At 33.0% G+C, this 18,077-nt stretch overlaps 3 protein-coding genes across 6 annotated transcripts; 2 read left to right on the top strand and 1 right to left on the bottom strand.

Annotated features, from left to right (window-relative positions):
• Window positions 1–196: 196 nt before the first annotated feature.
• On the top strand, window positions 197–7,616 carry LOC128388950 (protein kinase C, brain isozyme-like). Of its 2 annotated transcripts, none has more exons than XM_053348424.1 (2): window positions 197–858; window positions 3,453–7,616. In XM_053348424.1, exon 2 carries the CDS (start codon window positions 3,819–3,821, stop codon window positions 5,949–5,951), a length of 2,133 nt encoding a protein of 710 aa, XP_053204399.1. In that variant the 5' UTR covers window positions 197–858; window positions 3,453–3,818; the 3' UTR covers window positions 5,952–7,616. The 2 variants fall into 2 exon arrangements, with proteins under 2 accessions (XP_053204399.1, XP_053204400.1); XM_053348425.1 differs by lacking the exon at window positions 197–858 and adding an exon at window positions 2,290–2,397.
• On the bottom strand, window positions 7,564–9,898 carry LOC128388952 (succinate--CoA ligase [GDP-forming] subunit beta, mitochondrial-like). Its single transcript, XM_053348427.1, has 2 exons — window positions 8,979–9,898; window positions 7,564–8,749 (listed from the first exon to the last, which is right to left on the bottom strand). The coding sequence occupies exons 1-2, from the start codon at window positions 9,613–9,615 to the stop codon at window positions 8,082–8,084; spliced, it is 1,305 nt and encodes a 434-aa protein (XP_053204402.1). The 5' UTR covers window positions 9,616–9,898; the 3' UTR covers window positions 7,564–8,081.
• A 156-nt stretch (window positions 9,899–10,054) lies between these two features.
• Window positions 10,055–17,901, top strand: LOC128388948 (proteasome activator complex subunit 4-like). Of its 3 annotated transcripts, none has more exons than XM_053348420.1 (8): window positions 10,055–10,251; window positions 10,353–11,484; window positions 11,773–13,291; window positions 13,364–14,308; window positions 14,388–16,394; window positions 16,470–16,598; window positions 16,662–17,096; window positions 17,191–17,901. In XM_053348420.1, the coding sequence occupies exons 2-8, from the start codon at window positions 11,069–11,071 to the stop codon at window positions 17,323–17,325; spliced, it is 5,586 nt and encodes a 1,861-aa protein (XP_053204395.1). In that variant the 5' UTR covers window positions 10,055–10,251; window positions 10,353–11,068; the 3' UTR covers window positions 17,326–17,901. The 3 variants fall into 3 exon arrangements, with proteins under 3 accessions (XP_053204395.1, XP_053204397.1, XP_053204396.1); XM_053348422.1 differs by lacking the exon at window positions 10,055–10,251 and having other exon boundaries at window positions 10,258–10,595; window positions 10,945–11,484; XM_053348421.1 differs by lacking the exon at window positions 10,055–10,251 and having other exon boundaries at window positions 10,258–10,792; window positions 10,945–11,484.
• Window positions 17,902–18,077: the final 176 nt, after the last annotated feature.

Genomic DNA, 18,077 nt, shown 5'->3' with positions numbered 1-18,077 from the left:
AAAAAAAAAGAAAGAAATTAATCAAAAATTAACCGAAAAATCAACGAACTAATTAAGACGAGAAGTTAATTGTAAATAGAGAAAAATGAAATTCGTTCATCGATCAGCTGAGAGAGAAAAAATTCGAAAGAAAAGTGGCTCCATCTTCGGTTATTAAAAAGAATAGAAAATTTTGATTCGTTTTTTTTTCTATTTGGACGAAGAGAGAAAGTGAAAGGAAAGAAAAAGATGATAACTGGGAAGAGAAGCTTTTTGGAAGGAAGAAAATCAATAAATCATCATCATCACCATTCTCAGTATAAATTGAATGAATTTGTGACTTTTCGATTGTTTTTCTCTCATCAAATGGTAACCAGATTCTCTAATCAATTGAATTTTAAATCATCACAATCTCTTAAAGTGTCTCTGCCTAATGGATTCTCATTCTAACCCCATCAAGATAAACACTCTTGGATAAACACGACAATTTTTCCATCATTTTAAATTTATTCTTCTTTTATTTTTCTCTCATCATCATCTTGGTGCTTTTCTCTTAATGTTAAGTGTCAAAATGTTTACACTTCCATCACCATAATCACTTGAATTCTCATTCAATTGTGTTACCTTTCTCTGGATTTTATTCTCCGGTATCAATACTCACCAGTTCTTCTTCATCTTTATTACACTAAAATTCTATATTCTTTCTTTACCCTTAAGGGTTTTTTGATTTCTCTTCTTCTCTATCCTGTGTTGTTTCCTTCGATTAAACAATTAAATTAAACCATTAATTTTCTTCTCTCTGGACACACCAAAAAGTAAATCGTTCTATTCTCAGTTTATCCTGGTTACCAAAATTCACCCATGGAAAAGGTAAAAATGGTTAGTATGGATTGTTTTCTATTCTATTCCCTCCATTATTTTTCTCTCTTATTTTCTTTCTATTTGTTTCTTCCTTCTCATTCTTTACCATTCAGTTCATTCATATTCTCAGAGTGTTGGTCTCATGTTTGTCTCCATGTTTTGATATTGGAGAGAGAAAGAAAGAAAGAGAAATTTTCTTCTCCGCTCAACCATTTGACGAATCTTGATCTTATATCTATAAAGAGATAAACCAAAGATACTTTCTGAGATTTTCTCTCTCACTCACTCACTCTCACTCTCTCTCTCTCTCTCTCACTTTAATGATCGTTTTGTTGACAGTTATGACATTTTGTTTATTTCATCCAAGTGACAGTCTCATTATTTATTAGTATAATTGAGAAATATAGTTCATTGAAATTGTCGTTTTCTCTTCTTCTTTATGTATAATCATTACCAAAATTATTGATCACAATTACCCAGAAATTACAAGTTATCATTAAGCCATCATCCCATTTTCTTAGCCATTTTCCTCTTCCCAATTATCACCAATAACCTTTTCCTCCCTTCACAATTACCAAATTATAATACTAACGAGATATTTTGGTAATTTAGTTAAAACTATCATTCTCAATGAAAACTAGTCAATTATCATAAATGAATGGGAGAGAGAGAGAGCAGACAAAAAAATCAATGGATAACATATAATAATAATAATAATAACCTTTCTCTATGTGTCTCTCCTTGTTTTAAGGATTACAATTAGTTTGCTAACCATGAAGCCTAACAACAATTAAATTTTCCTCTTAGTATTATCAAGAATTAAGAATTTTTTTTGTTTCAGTTATCATCTAAATCCAAATAAATGCTTAATAATAACAATGAACATGAAGACAAGAATTAAGTTAATTGTTCTCTTCTTAAAGTCTAATTTACAAGATGAGTGAGAGAAAAAAAATTCTGAATGAATGATTAATTGTGAGACTAATTGATTAAGATTTATGACTATTAACTTTGGATAAAATTAAAACACTAATTACAAAACGAAACAAAAAGCAAGAGAGAGAGAGAGAGAACCAAAAACTCAGAATAACAACAATTTAGCTCAACAATTATACTAATCATAATACAATGGGTATTAATTTCAATACAATTTGTTGACAAATTATACACAATTAAGTTGTAAAGTTACTTGATTGCCAACAAATTATAATCATATTCCCTCCTAAATTGTTTCAAACTGTCATCCATTCAAATTAAGACCATTTAGTTTTGATTAACTTGTGATATTAATTCATATTAAATATGAATAATGAAATTGTATTCATTTGATATAATCAAAACGCAATTAAATCAAAAATTTCCAATGATTGTAGTGAAAATATTAGGTGATATTCAGTTAATTTAAAAGTCTCTTTTGTATTCTAATCGTATAATATACGAAAAAATTACCATGTGAATAATAATGTTCAGGGAACCACTAATATGGAAGCCAATCCAATGTAATTCAATCCAATTTGCATCATCATCTCAACGAAATCACATTTAACTATGTTACATGTGAGTGACTGTACATACATGTATTTACCTCCCACTCTCCTTGAAACACAGTCAAGGAAAAGACTCTCCCCTTTTTTCAATCATTCTCATCTTCTCATCCTCATCCCCAGTTATCTCCATCCTCTCATCTAATCCATGTTACTCTATCTCCTATTTCTTAATCATTCTTCTCAATTTTCTATCATCATCTTGGCGACATGATGAAGATGAAAAAAGTCACTCACCAGAAGAAACTGATAAGAGAAATGATAAATGAAAAAAAAGATCATCTTAATCATTATTATTAAATTACAATAATGATAATCAATACAATCAAACAATAGCTGAGAGAGAGAGAGAGAGAGAGAGAGAGAGAGAGAGAGAGAGAGATTAAGAGGAGATGAACAGACAAGAGTAAACAATAAGAGTAAAAAAATCATAAATATCATCCGATGAGACTGAAAGACCTTGTAAAGTAAATCAATTGATTAACTAAATCAGTTAATCAATCACCTTGTTGATCATTTATTTTCCTCTTCCCTCCTTTCACTTTAATTACTTTCACACTAATCCAAGTGATTTCTAAATCTCTCTCTAAATCCATTCACAAAGATCTGACTATGATCATGAAAATTGAGATTCTCTATTAATTGTTTCATCTTCTTCTTCCTCCTTAACTTAATTTTCCCTCTCATTTAAACGACACCTTTATTTACACCCAAATACTATGAGATTGATGAAAGCCAACAATTTAATCTAATTATAATGTTATTTAATTGTATTGCCACTATTTTTGGGGCCAAGGAGAGGATAAAAAGCATCCTTTTAACATCTAAATCCTTACATTGTTATCGTCATGCTTTTCCTTATTTATCTTCCTTATCATCATCATTATCTTCATCATCTTCTCTCTCTCTATTTTCCCATTGTAACCATTTCAACCTTTCATTAACTATCACCATTATCGTCATTATTATTATCATTACTATTTTTTTACTCCATTGATTATCTAATAATAAAGTTAATCACTCTAATTTCATTTCTTCTTTTTCTATTTTTTTCCCCCAATGAAACAGATTAAATCTCCCAATGGTAAACAATTCTAACGATTAAACCTCATCGAGATCAACGATTATAATTATAAACATAGAGAAAGATAAATAAACATTGAGAGAAGGAGGATCAGCAATTATAACGATTATAATGTTGGAATTAACAACTGAATTTAAACGATGAAAAGGAAAACTTTATAATCTATCAACATTTTTCACACTTCTCATGTTTATCTGTGCTAATTAATCTGAACAAAGTGAAACTTATATTGTTCAAATCTCATTGGAACTTTTAATTGAACATTTGAACAGTTCGTGTGTGTTTATTTCTCTCTCTATCTTCCTCTCATTCTGTTTGCGTGTCAATAGATTAACGAGTTAATCTTCATCATGTTGACCAGTTCAATATCGATGGACGAGGACAAGGAAAATGTCACCGAAATGGAGACTGGTTTTAATCGACGGATTCGAGCTCGAAAAGGTGCTCTCAAGAAGAAAAACATTTTCGAGGTGAAACAACACAAGTTTATGCCTCGATTTTTTAAACAGCCCACTTTTTGCTCCCATTGTAAAGATTTTATTTGGGGATTTGGTAAACAAGGTTTCCAATGTCAAGTTTGCTCTTTCGTTGTCCATAAACGTTGCCATGAATTTGTTTCCTTTACCTGCCCTGGAATCGATAAGGGCATTAAGGGTACCGATGATACCCGAACCAAACACACGTTTACTTTGTATACCTTTACCTCGCCAACCTTTTGTGACCATTGTGGCTCCCTACTCTATGGATTACTCCATCAAGGATACAAGTGTAAATTATGTAACATGAATGTTCACAAACGGTGCCAGGAAAGTGTACCTAACCTTTGCGGCTGTGATCACACCGAGAGACGGGGACGGTTAGAGTTAAAAGCCTGTATTGAGGCTAATAAATTAATTTGTGAGATTCGTCAAGGTAAAAATTTACTTCCCATGGATCCGAATGGACTTTCCGATCCTTATGTAAAGTGTAAAATTATTCCCGATGGCGGGGAAGGTATAAAACGGAAAACTCGAACCATCAAAGCAAATCTTAACCCTCAATTTCATGAGACTTTAGTTTTTGACCTAAAACCCGATGATAAAGATCGTCGTTTACTAATTGAAGTCTGGGACTGGGATCGTACCTCTCGAAATGATTTCATGGGCTCCCTTTCATTTGGTATATCAGAGTTAATGAAACGTCCGGTTGAAGGTTGGTTTAAATTGTTAACCCAAGAGGAAGGTGAATATTATAATGTTCCGGTTCCACCACCGGATGCAGATATTTTAGAGATAACTCGACAACAGAGAACCGGATTCTCATCTTCCCTTGCACCTACACCACCACCACCGTCACTTGGTGGTTCAACAACACCTTCATTAACCTCTCCAGCGGGTGTGATATCGGGAACACGTTCTTTATCACGAGCAGGTCTCGAGGGTTTAGATGCTCGATTCACGTGTGAATTACCTCATAACATGGGGAAACAGGATGTTATCAGAGCGTCAGATTTTAATTTCATCATGGTTCTTGGTAAAGGCTCATTTGGAAAGGTAATGTTAGCTGAGAGAAAGGGAACCGATGAACTTTATGCAGTGAAAATATTGAAAAAAGATATAATCATTCAAGATGATGATGTCGAATGTGCCATGGTGGAGAAACGGATTCTCGCCCTTTCCGAGAAACCTCCGTTCCTTGTTCAGCTTCACTCTTGCTTCCAAACAATGGATCGACTTTATTTCGTCATGGAATATGTTAACGGTGGTGATCTAATGTTTCAAATTCAACAAACGGGAAAATTTAAAGAACCAGTGGCCGTTTTTTATGCCGCTGAAATTGCTATCGGTTTATTTTATCTTCATTCACGAGGTGTTATCTATCGAGATCTTAAATTGGATAATGTTTTACTTGATCAAGAGGGACATATTAAAATTGCCGATTTCGGTATGTGCAAGGAAAACATTTACAACGACCGAACTACCAAAACTTTCTGTGGTACACCGGACTATATTGCACCCGAAATTATCCTCTATCAACCTTACGGTAAATCGGTTGACTGGTGGGCTTATGGGGTTTTACTTTACGAAATGTTGGTCGGTCAACCTCCGTTTGACGGGGAAGACGAGGAGGAATTGTTTGCCGCGATCACTGATCACAATGCCTCTTATCCTAAAAGCCTTTCCAAGGAGGCCAAAGATGTTTGCAAAGGATTTCTTACCAAAAACCCTTCGAAACGATTGGGCTGTGGTTCCAGCGGGGAGGAGGACATTCGGATGCATCCATTTTTCCGTCGTATTGATTGGGAAAAAATAACCGCTCGAGAGGTTCAACCTCCATTTAAGCCCAAGATTAAACATCGAAAGGACGTTTCCAATTTCGATAAGCAATTTACTTCTGAGAAAACTGATCTTACACCGACCGATAAATTGTTCATGATGAATTTGGATCAAACTGAATTCGCTGGTTTCTCTTATCTTAATCCAGAATTTATTCAACACATTTGAAGGAAAAACTCAACAATCAAAATTCACCATTTTCTACAACTTATCGATTTAAACTATCGTTGGATTAAGAGATACAATCAACTATTAACTGACAATTTATCGCTTGAATCATTACAACTGCTCCCATTTACCGAATACTACTTATTACAATTACTATTCACTTACACCAAAGAAGAAAACACTCAACAATTAAGGCAATATTTTGATTAATCAGATGAGCACCAAAGAGACAACCATTAGAATTGGAATATTTTAATTTCTTCTCTCTGTCAAATTTTGTGGAGAGAAAAAAAAAACGATTCGATTCGATAGAAATTCATTTGGAATCTTTTTTTTCTAGTCTTTCCATTACTTTCTCTTCCTTATCTTCATCTTCTTTCTTTGACCATGGTCATGATGATGATTAATCAATGACAATGAGGAGAAACTGAATTATGATCACAATGAACATTATCAATACTTTCCAAAAAAAAACATCAACTCACTGGATTTATAAAAAAAATGTCCAGAACTTTTTTCTGCTTTGATCAGCATCTTCATCCTGGTACAATCACAATGCCTTCCATGATGATGATGGATGATGATCATGATGATAATTATATTTATTGCTGATTATGATGCTGGAATCTCATCTGTTTGATTTGTTGTTGTTGTTTTTGTTTATTTGTGCTCTTGTTACACAATAATCAATCAATGAGAATTGACAAAAACACCAGAAAACTTCATCGACAATTACACAAATTAACTAATTACTGATCTACAATTAGTTAATTTCATCTACTTACATTGTAAGCTCTGGAACTCTCAACGATTAATTTTAATCAACTTCCGATTTTTTTTGTTAATTATTTTCTCTAAAACAACAATCAACTAATTCAGACAAAAAAAAACAAGATCCAAGTCCAATGTGACTTCAAGATATTTTTGCTTTTTTCTAAAAATATTAATCAATCAATGAAGAAACTCAATTAATTGTTATTAACCACCAAGATCTTTTTATATGATTTAATTGTTTTCTTCTTGTTTTTTTTAATTGTTAACTATTTTAATCACTTTTCTTTCTGTAATTATCTTTGATCTCACATTAATTGTAATAGGACTCAAGTTAGATGATGAATTTTTTTCACTTTTTTTTTGATTTAATTGTTTAACACAATTTCCAATCTTGATTGTGAACTTGAATTGTTGCCTTTTAATTTGTAAATTATTCACAATTAACTAATCATAACACCAAATGGATTAATCAAAACTCACATTCCAACAAACAAAAAGTATATAACAATTTACACCATATTATAAATAATATCACCAAATTCAATTTCAATCAAACAATTTAAACGTCTTTATCCTAGTCCAATGATTAATCAAATTGATTGTAGTTTAATTAACCCAATTAGTTCAATCTTATTGATTCTCTCTGTTTGAAAATCAACAAAATTAGTTCCCTTTTTGAACTATTTTTAATTCATAAATTATCATGTTATTCAAATGATTAACTGTTATTTTTAACTTATTCCCACTCGATCATCAAACCCTCCCCACTCCCACCGTCCTCTTAATTTACCTGTTATTTTGTACACAGGTAAATTGATGCACTACTAATATTGACAAGTTAGAGAAGCAAAATATTATATTGACAATTAAAAAGTAAATTTAACAATTAAATGTTTCACCTACTATTATTTGCCCTTTATAACGTTTTTAATACCAATAATTAACATAGTTACTTGTTAATTAAGGTTTGTAATTAAGCTCTGCTAAGGTTTGATTGATTATCTACACAATTTAAGTGTAACAAACAATGTAATCAAAATAGTTATCGGGAAAAGTTGATTTGTTGTTCATCGTTAATTGTGATTGTCAGTCTAAATGGTCACATAATCGACAGTCCGGTTGTAGAATTTTTTTTTCCATTCCAATTATCTTCCATTCTCTGGCTTATCCAAGATACAAATAATTAAAAAAAAACAAGAGCACGAAGATATCGCTTGATTAAGTTCGTATATATGTGGTGCTAAATTTAGTCGATTAGGATAAGTTGATTTGATGATTTCTTTCTTTCCTTCCACTGGATTAAAATGATATAAGTGGAAAAATGAATATGGAAAGAAAGAGAATGTTTTTTGACTCTTAGATCGCAGTCGAAGCGGCTTTAACGGCCTTTTTGGCGGCATCGTCTAAATCGGAGGCAGTCAATATACTTGGAACGGTTTCTAACATTTTCATGGCGGATTTTTGATTGGTTCCTTCAAGGCGTACAATTAATGGCACACTAACTAAATGATGAGCAGCAATTAAACCAGCGGCAACTGTTTCACAATTAACAATCCCACCGAAAATATTGACCAGGATAACTTTTACTTTAGGATCTTGGGTGATAATACGGAAAGCTTTCTCTACTCCATCTTGGGTCACTCCACCACCAACGTCGAGAAAATTTGCCGGTGAACCACCATGATGGTGAATAATATCCATTGTTGCCATCGCCAGTCCAGCACCATTGACGAAACAGCCAATGTTACCATCCATGGCGACAAAATTAAGGTTATACTTTTTAGCTAATACTTGGCGAGGATCCTCTTTGTCTAAATTTTCTTGTTCCAAACTTTTTACCCAACCCTGTCGGAAAGATGCGTTCTCATCAAACTGTATTTTCGCATCAAAACAAACAACTTTCTTATCGGGTGTTAATCCAAGTGGATTAATTTCAATCTGAGTTGCATCAATGTTGACAAAAAGCTTAAATAGATTGGAAATTTCTTTGGCAGCCTTGTCAATAACGTCTTGGTCAGTCAAGCCTGGAAAATGTAAGAGAAAACAAATGATTCAAATTAGTTGAGACAAAAATAACAGCAAATAAATTGCAACAATCGAGACAATTGTACAATTTTCGTAATGAGATACAAAGAGGAAATGAGAATGAAAAAATTATAACCAATGGTGATGAAGATAAATGATAAAATCTCTAGTTTTTCCCTGAAGTTTAATGGTCAAAATGATTGTAGACTTTTTTCCTCCTTCTCTTACCTAAACCATTTTTGGCGATATGTTTAAGATAAGCTGAGTCCAATTCTTGATTATCGGTTAAAGGTAATGGATATTTGTGAATGGCCTCTGGGTTTTTTTCCGCGACTTCTTCAATATTAACACCTCCAAACGGAGAAGTTACCAGAACAGGTCCACCCGATGCTCGATCCAATAATATGGCAACATAATATTCTTTATCAATGTCCAAAGCTTCGGCGACCATAACTTTACGGACTAATGCACCTTCCTGAGTAGTTTGAGCTGTTACCAGGTGATCATTGAGCATATTTTTCACCAAAGGTAAAATTTCATTCTTGTCTTTGGTCAATTTAACACCACCTTTCATCCCAGATTTCTTGAAATAACCTTTACCTCGTCCACCGGCCAATACTTGTGCTTTAATCACATACTCGGAACAGACAAAATCATTTAAATTAGAATCAGCATTATCCATTGAATCAACAACCTTAAATCTTTGAACAGTTAATCCATTTTCAGACATGATCTTTTTACTCTGATACTCTTGTAAATCAATGAATCGCCTCTGTTGACATCCAAATAAACTTCCAACTCGTTGACCAAGAGACGTTTTATCAACCAAAGTGTAACACCGATTAAGAAGATGTCGAGATGCCATAGTGATTAACAATTAACTTAATTAGGTTATTTACACAAAAGGAAAAATAATTAATTGATGAAAAAGAAATAATCACAATCAAAAAAAGAACCACAAAGAAAAGATAAAGAAAAAAGATCCTTGAAACAGAGATTTGATTCTACAAATAAACTGTAATACGAGAAGGTGAACAATTAATAGTTAATTTAAATAGAAAAGAACAATAATCAAAATGGAAATAGAAATTAATTAGAGAAAGAAAAACAAAACGAGAGAGAAAATTAAACGAAATCAACAATCACCAAGAGAAACATTTTTATGTTTAAGCAAAACAATTAGAATCCAAAGTCAGTCGATTCAGTCGATGAGTCGCAATCAAATCGACTGAGTCGAAGTCAAAGAGTAACAGCTTATTGTTACTCTTTGATGAGTCGACCCTTTGGTATTTTTTTGTTGACTCTTCCAAATGGTGTTGATCAAAGTTTCGTCCAATTTTTACAGTTCATCTTAATTGTAGTTAATTAATGTTAATTTTTTTTTAATTCTTTGTTAACCAGTTAACACAAATAACGCGCTACAATTAACATATGGACAATCATCACGTGATTAAAGTTTACGCATACCCAAAGAATGGTAAATGATTAGACAACATTAAATGTAAGAATGACTGACAAATTGTAATCTTCTTTGGTTTTTCACTTAAATTGTGATTAATTAATTGTTTCAATTCTATTTTCTTTCAATTTTTGCATTTTTAGATTTTCGCCATCTTCATCATTGTTTCTCAATTGTGCAACCAAAAGTACATATCCTACAATATCGATTAACCTTAAAAGACAAAACTGAGCTGATTTGAAGAAAACTCAACAATTGAATGTTAATATTTTCAAATTTACTACATTCAATTTGATTTTCGGAATAACAAAATTGGGGTATAACAATTACCCCTTTTACGAGAAGGAGCCGTTAAAGTAGTGGTAACACTGTTAACTTGGAACAAGGTGACTATCACGTTGGGGATCTTCACAGTTATTTGCTTCTCTATTTCTATCCATACATCTTTTGATTTTTTTTTGTTCGTTGAGAAAAAAAAATCGGCGAAAAAAGTTACCTTTCAACCGTGACCTGTGATTATCCTACTATCATATCAAAGTTTTCCTATTTCTAAGATTCTAATTCTCACCTACGCTTTCTGGTGGTTGGTGGCTTTTCATTTCGTTTATATTTTTCTCTTCTCATTCTTCATCTTTTTTTTTTGTTATTCTATCATATCGACTTCACGTTTGTACTTTTCCAATTTTTATTGTTAATCTTTTGTCTTTCTCTCCATCGAAAATTATCCATATCTAGGCGATAAAATTCTGGTCCTTTGTAACAAGTATCTACCTGTTCTCTCACCACACAAGTTAAGGTGAAACTCTAACAAGTGGTCACTCACTTCATATACTATTATCTATAGATAATAGTGGTCAAGATGGATCTAAGTGATATAACACCACTAATCAGTGCTTTCATGGTAGATTCTCCAATCGATGATTCTGATGATAGTACAGAATGTGGAATGGTAACCAAAGTGAATCGTATAATCTCTGGTCAACCAGCTCAGTCTTACAATGTCTACAACTCGAAGTTACCTTATTCTTCATCCTTACAATTAGAGGCAACTAATTATTTCAAAGAGATCAAATTAAGCCTGGGAAAAATGATTACTCTCTCTGCAAGCAAAGCTGATATAATCGAAGTGAAAAATTACATCACTCTTTATGGTCACTATTTCACTAAAGAAGATCATATTCTGTTGATTAAAACTTTCCTTCAAATCATGCAAATACCTGGAATTGAAATGTCATCTCTAACTGGTATAATTTACATTTTAAATTCACTTTTAAGGTAAATTTAAATCCATTTTTTTTTAATTCTTCAACTCTATTAATATCATCACGCAGCTTCAATCTGTTGCTAATGTTTTAATCTTTTATCGACTGATTCAATCTATGGATGAAGATGAAACAAAATCAAAATTATCTTCTATTTTTCTACACAACCAGATAAAACCTTTCGTTACTCTTATTAGTCGAGTTCATCTTGATTAAGAGTTAATTAAAGAATCAACCCTTTCCCATTCAATATCTTTAATCTATTTTCTTTTCTTTTCTCTCTCTAATCCAATTTTCTTAGGAAAAAACGTTTAATATCACCTAAAGAGTTGACAATTGAATGGCGTCCTCTTTACGATATTTACTGCAAGTACATTTTCGAGAGGAAAAATCTCTTCCAAATGGGTCAATCTTATGGTTTCGAGTCAAATCTTCGTGTCCTTATAGATGTTGCTAGGAATTATTTTTCGGTTGAAGCAACTCGAGAAATTCTTGAAGAAATTCGTCCGGTTCAATGTCCTTTCACTGCATGTAAAATATTCCGATGCTCTTTCTTATTAGGACTTTTTTTACCCACTCAAATGTACCCAGAAGATCATGAGAAAGGTTATAAACTTTGGTTTGATGAAATTTTACAATTATGGTCGGGACCCAATGCTATTCAATATGAGAATATTTTCTTTAAACTATTGTCACGTTTGGCAACACATAATATTGGTTACATTGACTGGTCACCTTATATGTCAACCATTTTCACCAAATATACCAAAGCGATGAACAATTCAGTTAATCAATCTCCTTTGGCTATTCTTGCTCTTACAACTGATTGTACTCCATTGGTTAACTGGATTGTCTCAATGATTGGTGGACCTCAATCAAAAGCACTAGAATATATTGAGGCTCTTTTCAAAGCCGTTGAATCTAATTTTCATCCCAGTAACATGTCCCGATGGAGCTCACAGTTAACTAATATATTGTCCAAGTTATCATCAGCTTTTATCTTACGTATATATAAGGAACGATATCGTAAGAAAACTTGGGAATTTAAAACACCTAAAGAATATCAAATCACCGAAGAAGAGATCGATAAATTTGTTGATGTTCTTCAACCTATTCTATTGACGGCAATGTTTTCACGTTTTGGAACTCAAAGTATTTTTACCTCTATTCGTGATTTGGCCTGGCTTCGGCCAGAAAAAGTGATACCACCTCTAGTTGAGAAACTTTATATCGCTTTGGATTCTAATTTAGAAGCTCATCGACTTAATTCTCTAATGTCTACCTTATACATGGTGGCTCCCGTTATGGTTGATGGTCTTGGCCGTTATGATGAGGGTAAAACACACTTGATAAGTTTACTCTTTGCCTCTCTTCCCGGTCTTGATTGTAATGATATCAAAAAGTGTGGTAATACTTGTGGACTAATTTCACATCTCGTTGACTCTGTACCCATAATGGATTGTTCAGCAATGGTTGATATAAGAAACGATTTAACAGAAGCTGAATACAACATTGCTCTTGAAACTGCTCGATTCGAGGAATTTGTCCTGATCTTTTTGGAGAAAGTGTTAAGTCTTGTTGAAAATTACGCACCAGAACACCGGCCAGAAAAAATTGACAATGATCCAGTTAAACAGAGTTCAGATGAATCTTATTTTGAATCGTCAATGGTTTTTGCTTTATCTATGGTTCTAATATACTCGTCACCACAAATCTTTGAAAAAGCTTTGGATAAATTGTTCATTTTCTTGCGAGGTCGACTCTTCGAATCTAGATCGACAATAAAAATGATGACCACAGTTTGTGGTCTATTTGCCAGAGTAAGTCATTTCACAATATCCAAGATTCAATATAAAATACTAATTGATTGAATTTTTTTTTTACATTTTCAGGCCAATCCCAGGACAGTTCTTGAAAAATTTTTGCCTTATCTTCATTCAACTATTCTTGGATTAACCGATAATGAGGATGTTTTTGAAGAGGAATCAGTTGATGTACAGCTTATCTTAGCCTTACAAATTACCTCTGAAATTATAGTTGAAGGAACTTGCCTTGATGAACATTCTGAGAAAATATTTGACATAATTAGACGAGGCCTTAGATTAAAACCTAGTCAAGGTTACAAATCGGCTGCCGTTTTATTGAAAAATTGCCTCGAAAGTTTGACTACGGTCTATCCTAATCCAAAAACCACCTTTAGCCTTTCATGGGAACAATTGTCCGATTTCACAAAAATCAACCCAATCCGATTATGGGGTAAACATGATAAAACGGAAGATATCACTTTCGATTGGTATGTGCCTTCGGATAAGGAGATCAAACTGACTCAGAAACTTTTGGATGAATTCTTAACCCCTGAAATACAATCTCTCATTAAATGGACCAACAATGAACTAACGTTAACCCGTGAAGAGGTTCACCGAAGTCTTAACATTGTACTTTTTTGTGTCGCTGGTTCATCTGTGGTATTACCTCTTTTTGACAGTGAAGAATATTTTATCCTTGACACCACAGTTCCCCCTTTGAGTGAACGAGTTCATGAAATTGGTACCAAAACTGTTCACCTTTCGTCTGGAGCTAATCCCCGTCAATTAGTTGCTGAATCTAATCGAACCATTTTAAAGCATGTCATTGCAAACTGTTCAGATGATACTAAATCGTTGGATCTTATCATTAGGATTTTTCAATGTGTTATGGGTTGGACAAAATCTTCACGATCAATGAAATCGTCTCGTGAATATTACAATACAGTTAAAAACAATTTGAAAAACAAACTAATGGGAATTAAACGATTACCCAGACGAATTATCATTGAACGAATCGGAATGCAACATGAGGTAATTAAAACGATTTTAAATGTAAAACTTATTTCTTTATATATTTTTCTAAATTTTACTCTTTCTATTTACTTTTTAGACGAGAATCTCTTTGAAAAAGTGGGGAAAATTCACTAAACTTCATCATGATATTGTTCTTGATATTATTTCTCTCGCCTTGAGTCATTATTCTGACGTTCGAGCTAAAGCTCACAACGCTTTGCTCCAATTTAAACATCCATTTGGTTATCGATTAGTAGCTTCCGAGTTGACAAGAGTGTTCAATAAACCACGAACCGGAGAGACTGAAGAAATTCAAGGAGCTTTGACAATTCTCCTCAGTCATCATTCGGGCGCTTTCTTAAATGTTTCTGACTGGGAATGCATTGTACCTTTATGGTTGGCGCTAATTAACACCGATTACTCTGAAAAACCAGCCATCATCGCTCTATTGGAACAACTTACCAAACAGGCGGCGAACAAATTACAACCTTTGCTCATCGAATATAAAATTCCCCCTGAACTACATGAAATCGGCAAACAACTGTTCACCACTGGAATTATTCCTGACACTAAACCTCCTGATGAAGAGACCATTGAAAAGGGAAAGATCGCCTGTGACATTGCCAATCAATCTAAGCACGATTTGTATGTATATTTTGTCCATAAATTGGTAGATTCAATCGAAACAGGTCAACTTCATTGGCGTCATCTTCAATTTGCTTTTCTACTTCTTCAATCGTTGATTCGTAAAGATATTAAATTCCCTATTGAAGGTGTACGAATAATTGTTAAAAACTTAATCAACGATCATATTTCAATCCGACGAATTTGTATCAATGGAGTTGCTGCGATTTTACGTCAACACAAACCGGAAATTAAGTTTGAACATGTTCCAGTTAATATGAAAGCCGAACAATCTACTGAATATGATTGGCTTTACTTCAACCCCGATATTGATTATATGGATGAAAACATTTGGAATGAAACAAAATGGGTCAATCGAACCTTTATCTCTCCAACATATTCACCCACAGAGGGAATTAAATATTACACCGAGGCTTCAGCTTTTCAAGCTCGTAACCTCGACTCTGTCAGTCCCGAAGAAGCTGTGATCCTTGAGTTTTTCCTCGACAAGGTAAAAGTCACTAAACTGCTCGATTTTATTACACTTGACGATAAAAAGACCAGTCTCCTTGGACCTCGAAGATTTAAGATATTCCAAGGATTATTCCGTAACTTTGGGGTTACCACAATTGATGTTTTCCGTGATTTCTTTGAAAATATGACCACCGAAACAAAAGAAAATGTACATAAATGTGGCTGTGACGTTCTCACGGGTTTGGTTAGAGGATCAAAATATTGGCCTTACAAAGATATGATCACTTTACGTGGCCTTCTTGAACCAATTCTGAAAAAAGTATTGAAAATCATTTCAAGAGAAACAACTGAAATCTATGTTGAATTTTGTGTCTTTGGTTTCCGACGATTGGATGGTCGTCGATACTCTTGGTTATTCCGTTATCTTCTCGAAGATCCTCTTAGTTCAAGTGATACAACGGCCACTGCATTCCAGTCATTTTCCCGTTTAAAAATGCTCAGTGATCTGCTCATTAGTCAATGTTGGCGAGCGATGCCTTATCTACGACGCCTATTTGACCATTTATTGCAACATAATCATCTTAAAAATCCATATCAAAATATACGCCAGTTAATTGGTTGCTCATTAACTCAATTATTACAATTTGATAATGATTTTTTCAATTCAACTGCTAAACCATTAGCCTTAGCACCCAAAATTGAAGAGCTACTGACCAGTGTCCTCCCTGAATTGGAAGGAGCTTCAATCAATGATCCCCGTCTTTCTAAAGGTTTCCCTTCCTCCTCCTCTGTTTCCCAAATGGAATCAATTGAATCATCACATTCATCATCTCCGTCTTCCTCTGCATCCTCACCAATGGTAGTAGTTGATTCCAGTGGAAACTCAATTGAAGATGTAGAAAAAGAATCGTGTAATTTACTAGCAACTCTTTGCTATTGGCTTCATCCTCATCTTTCACTTAATCCACATATCACTAGACCACAGATTCTTCAACTTGTGCCTATTGTAAGTTAATTGATTAGCAATTATATTTAACCAGCTAATTAAATGTAAATAATTTTCCTTTTATCCTTATTTTAGATAAGTGAAATCAAAAATCGTTCAAAGGACGATGATCTAACCGCCTGTGCAAATGAAGCATTAAACTCAATCGGACAATGTTCAATTAATGAGAAATATATTGATTCAGCTTTAGAGATATGCAAAAAGGTAACACAACAGTTAATTGATCAACTTTTACTTGATGATTAAATTTTCATTTCTCATTAACAGATGACTGGAAGTAAATCATGGCATACACGAGTTTCTGTTGTCATATTTATCCAATGTATGGTTTCCTCGAATTTGTTCACCTTGATGAATGACCGTACTCGCAATAAAATTGTCTCCGATATGATTATTGATCTATTACAAGATGATCGATTGGAAGTTCGTGAAAAAGCTGCTGGTCTTCTTGGTGGTCTTATCCATTATCAATTCATAAAAATTGATAAACATTTAATCAACCAATTTAAAACTAAATGCGCTCGTAAATTAACTAAAAGTACACTTAATTATAGTTATGATAGCAACGAGTTAAATGAAAAACATGGAGGAGCATTAGGTTTATGTTCAATTGTTAGCGCTTATCCTTATGATGTTCCGGAATTCCTTCCGGATATACTCATGTTTCTAAGTGACCATCTTCACGATCCCCAACCAATTCCAGTAAGTTATATAATATAATTACTATTATATAATTAGTTATGACGATCTAACAATTTTTTTTGGGTTTTGTTTTCCTTCCCTCATAACAATTTAGACAACAATTAGAAAAACTCTTTCTGATTTCAAGAGGACACATCATGATAATTGGCGTCAACATAAAGAAAAATTCAATGAAGATCAATTAGCGATAATCACTGATTTACTTGTTTCACCAAACTATTATGCTTAACAATAACAATCATCATCAATAAAATGAAAACATTGTTGACACAATTGTTACTTCATCCAAGTAAAAATCCATGGGGAAAAAACCAAATCAAGATGAGAAAACCAATCAACAATCAAAAACAACAAAATCAATCAAATGCAGTTAATCATGAAACAAGAGTAAAACAAAAAAAAACCTGAACCATTGAAGAGGAGAAACGTAGTGAAAGCAAAAACGAATAACCTAAAGATAAAAACAATTAAATATCTAACAATCAAAATCTCAACAACAAAAAGGAAACCTTTTTTTCTGCCAAAATAACAATAACAATTAAGTTAATCGTTTCCACTTTATGTCGACAATTTCGTAAAACAAAACTGTAATTGAAAACCTTTTTCCACTAGGACTCTTTTTGCAAGGATCATTTCAAAATCTTGCTAAAGTTTATCATAAACAAAAACATTAGCTTATATTAATCAATGAATAATCAAAAAGAAAACAATTTAAATTTAAATCATATTAATAATAAATCAAAATTTAAATACCGTTACAAATGAATAAGAAATAAAATAAATGCCATTTAGAAACAAAAACAAATCGTTTTGACCTTGTTTTCTATGTGAATTTGACCTGCCAAAGGTCAAATAGTAACAATTACGAACCTTTGATGATCTTTTAACCCTTGACTCTAATTGATCACAATTAACCTTTTCCGTTCTTACAACAATTAAGACGAACAAAAAAAAGAGATAATTTTTTTTCTCTTAATCGAT

This window comes from Panonychus citri, unplaced genomic scaffold, assembly GCF_014898815.1.
Source record: "Panonychus citri isolate SS breed McGregor unplaced genomic scaffold, ASM1489881v1 Contig00104, whole genome shotgun sequence".
Taxonomy (NCBI): domain Eukaryota; kingdom Metazoa; phylum Arthropoda; class Arachnida; order Trombidiformes; family Tetranychidae; genus Panonychus; species Panonychus citri.
This window is presented reverse-complemented; position numbering and strand designations above follow the sequence as displayed.

What these genes read in the sequence shown, in the direction of transcription:
- LOC128388948 (XM_053348420.1), top strand. Translation starts at nt 11,069, where the DNA reads ATGGATCTAAGTGATATAACACCACTAATCAGTGCTTTCATGGTAGAT. An exon ending in ATTTTAAATTCACTTTTAAG is followed by an intron (nt 11,485 to 11,772) that starts GTAAATTTAAAT and finishes CAATTTTCTTAG; the next exon opens with GAAAAAACGTTTAATATCAC. An exon ending in GAATCGGAATGCAACATGAG is followed by an intron (nt 14,309 to 14,387) that starts GTAATTAAAACG and finishes TTTACTTTTTAG; the next exon opens with ACGAGAATCTCTTTGAAAAA.
- LOC128388950 (XM_053348424.1), top strand. Translation starts at nt 3,819, where the DNA reads ATGTTGACCAGTTCAATATCGATGGACGAGGACAAGGAAAATGTCACC.
- LOC128388952 (XM_053348427.1), bottom strand. Translation starts at nt 9,615, where the DNA reads ATGGCATCTCGACATCTTCTTAATCGGTGTTACACTTTGGTTGATAAA. An exon ending in TATCGCCAAAAATGGTTTAG is followed by an intron (nt 8,750 to 8,978) that starts GTAAGAGAAGGA and finishes TACATTTTCCAG; the next exon opens with GCTTGACTGACCAAGACGTT.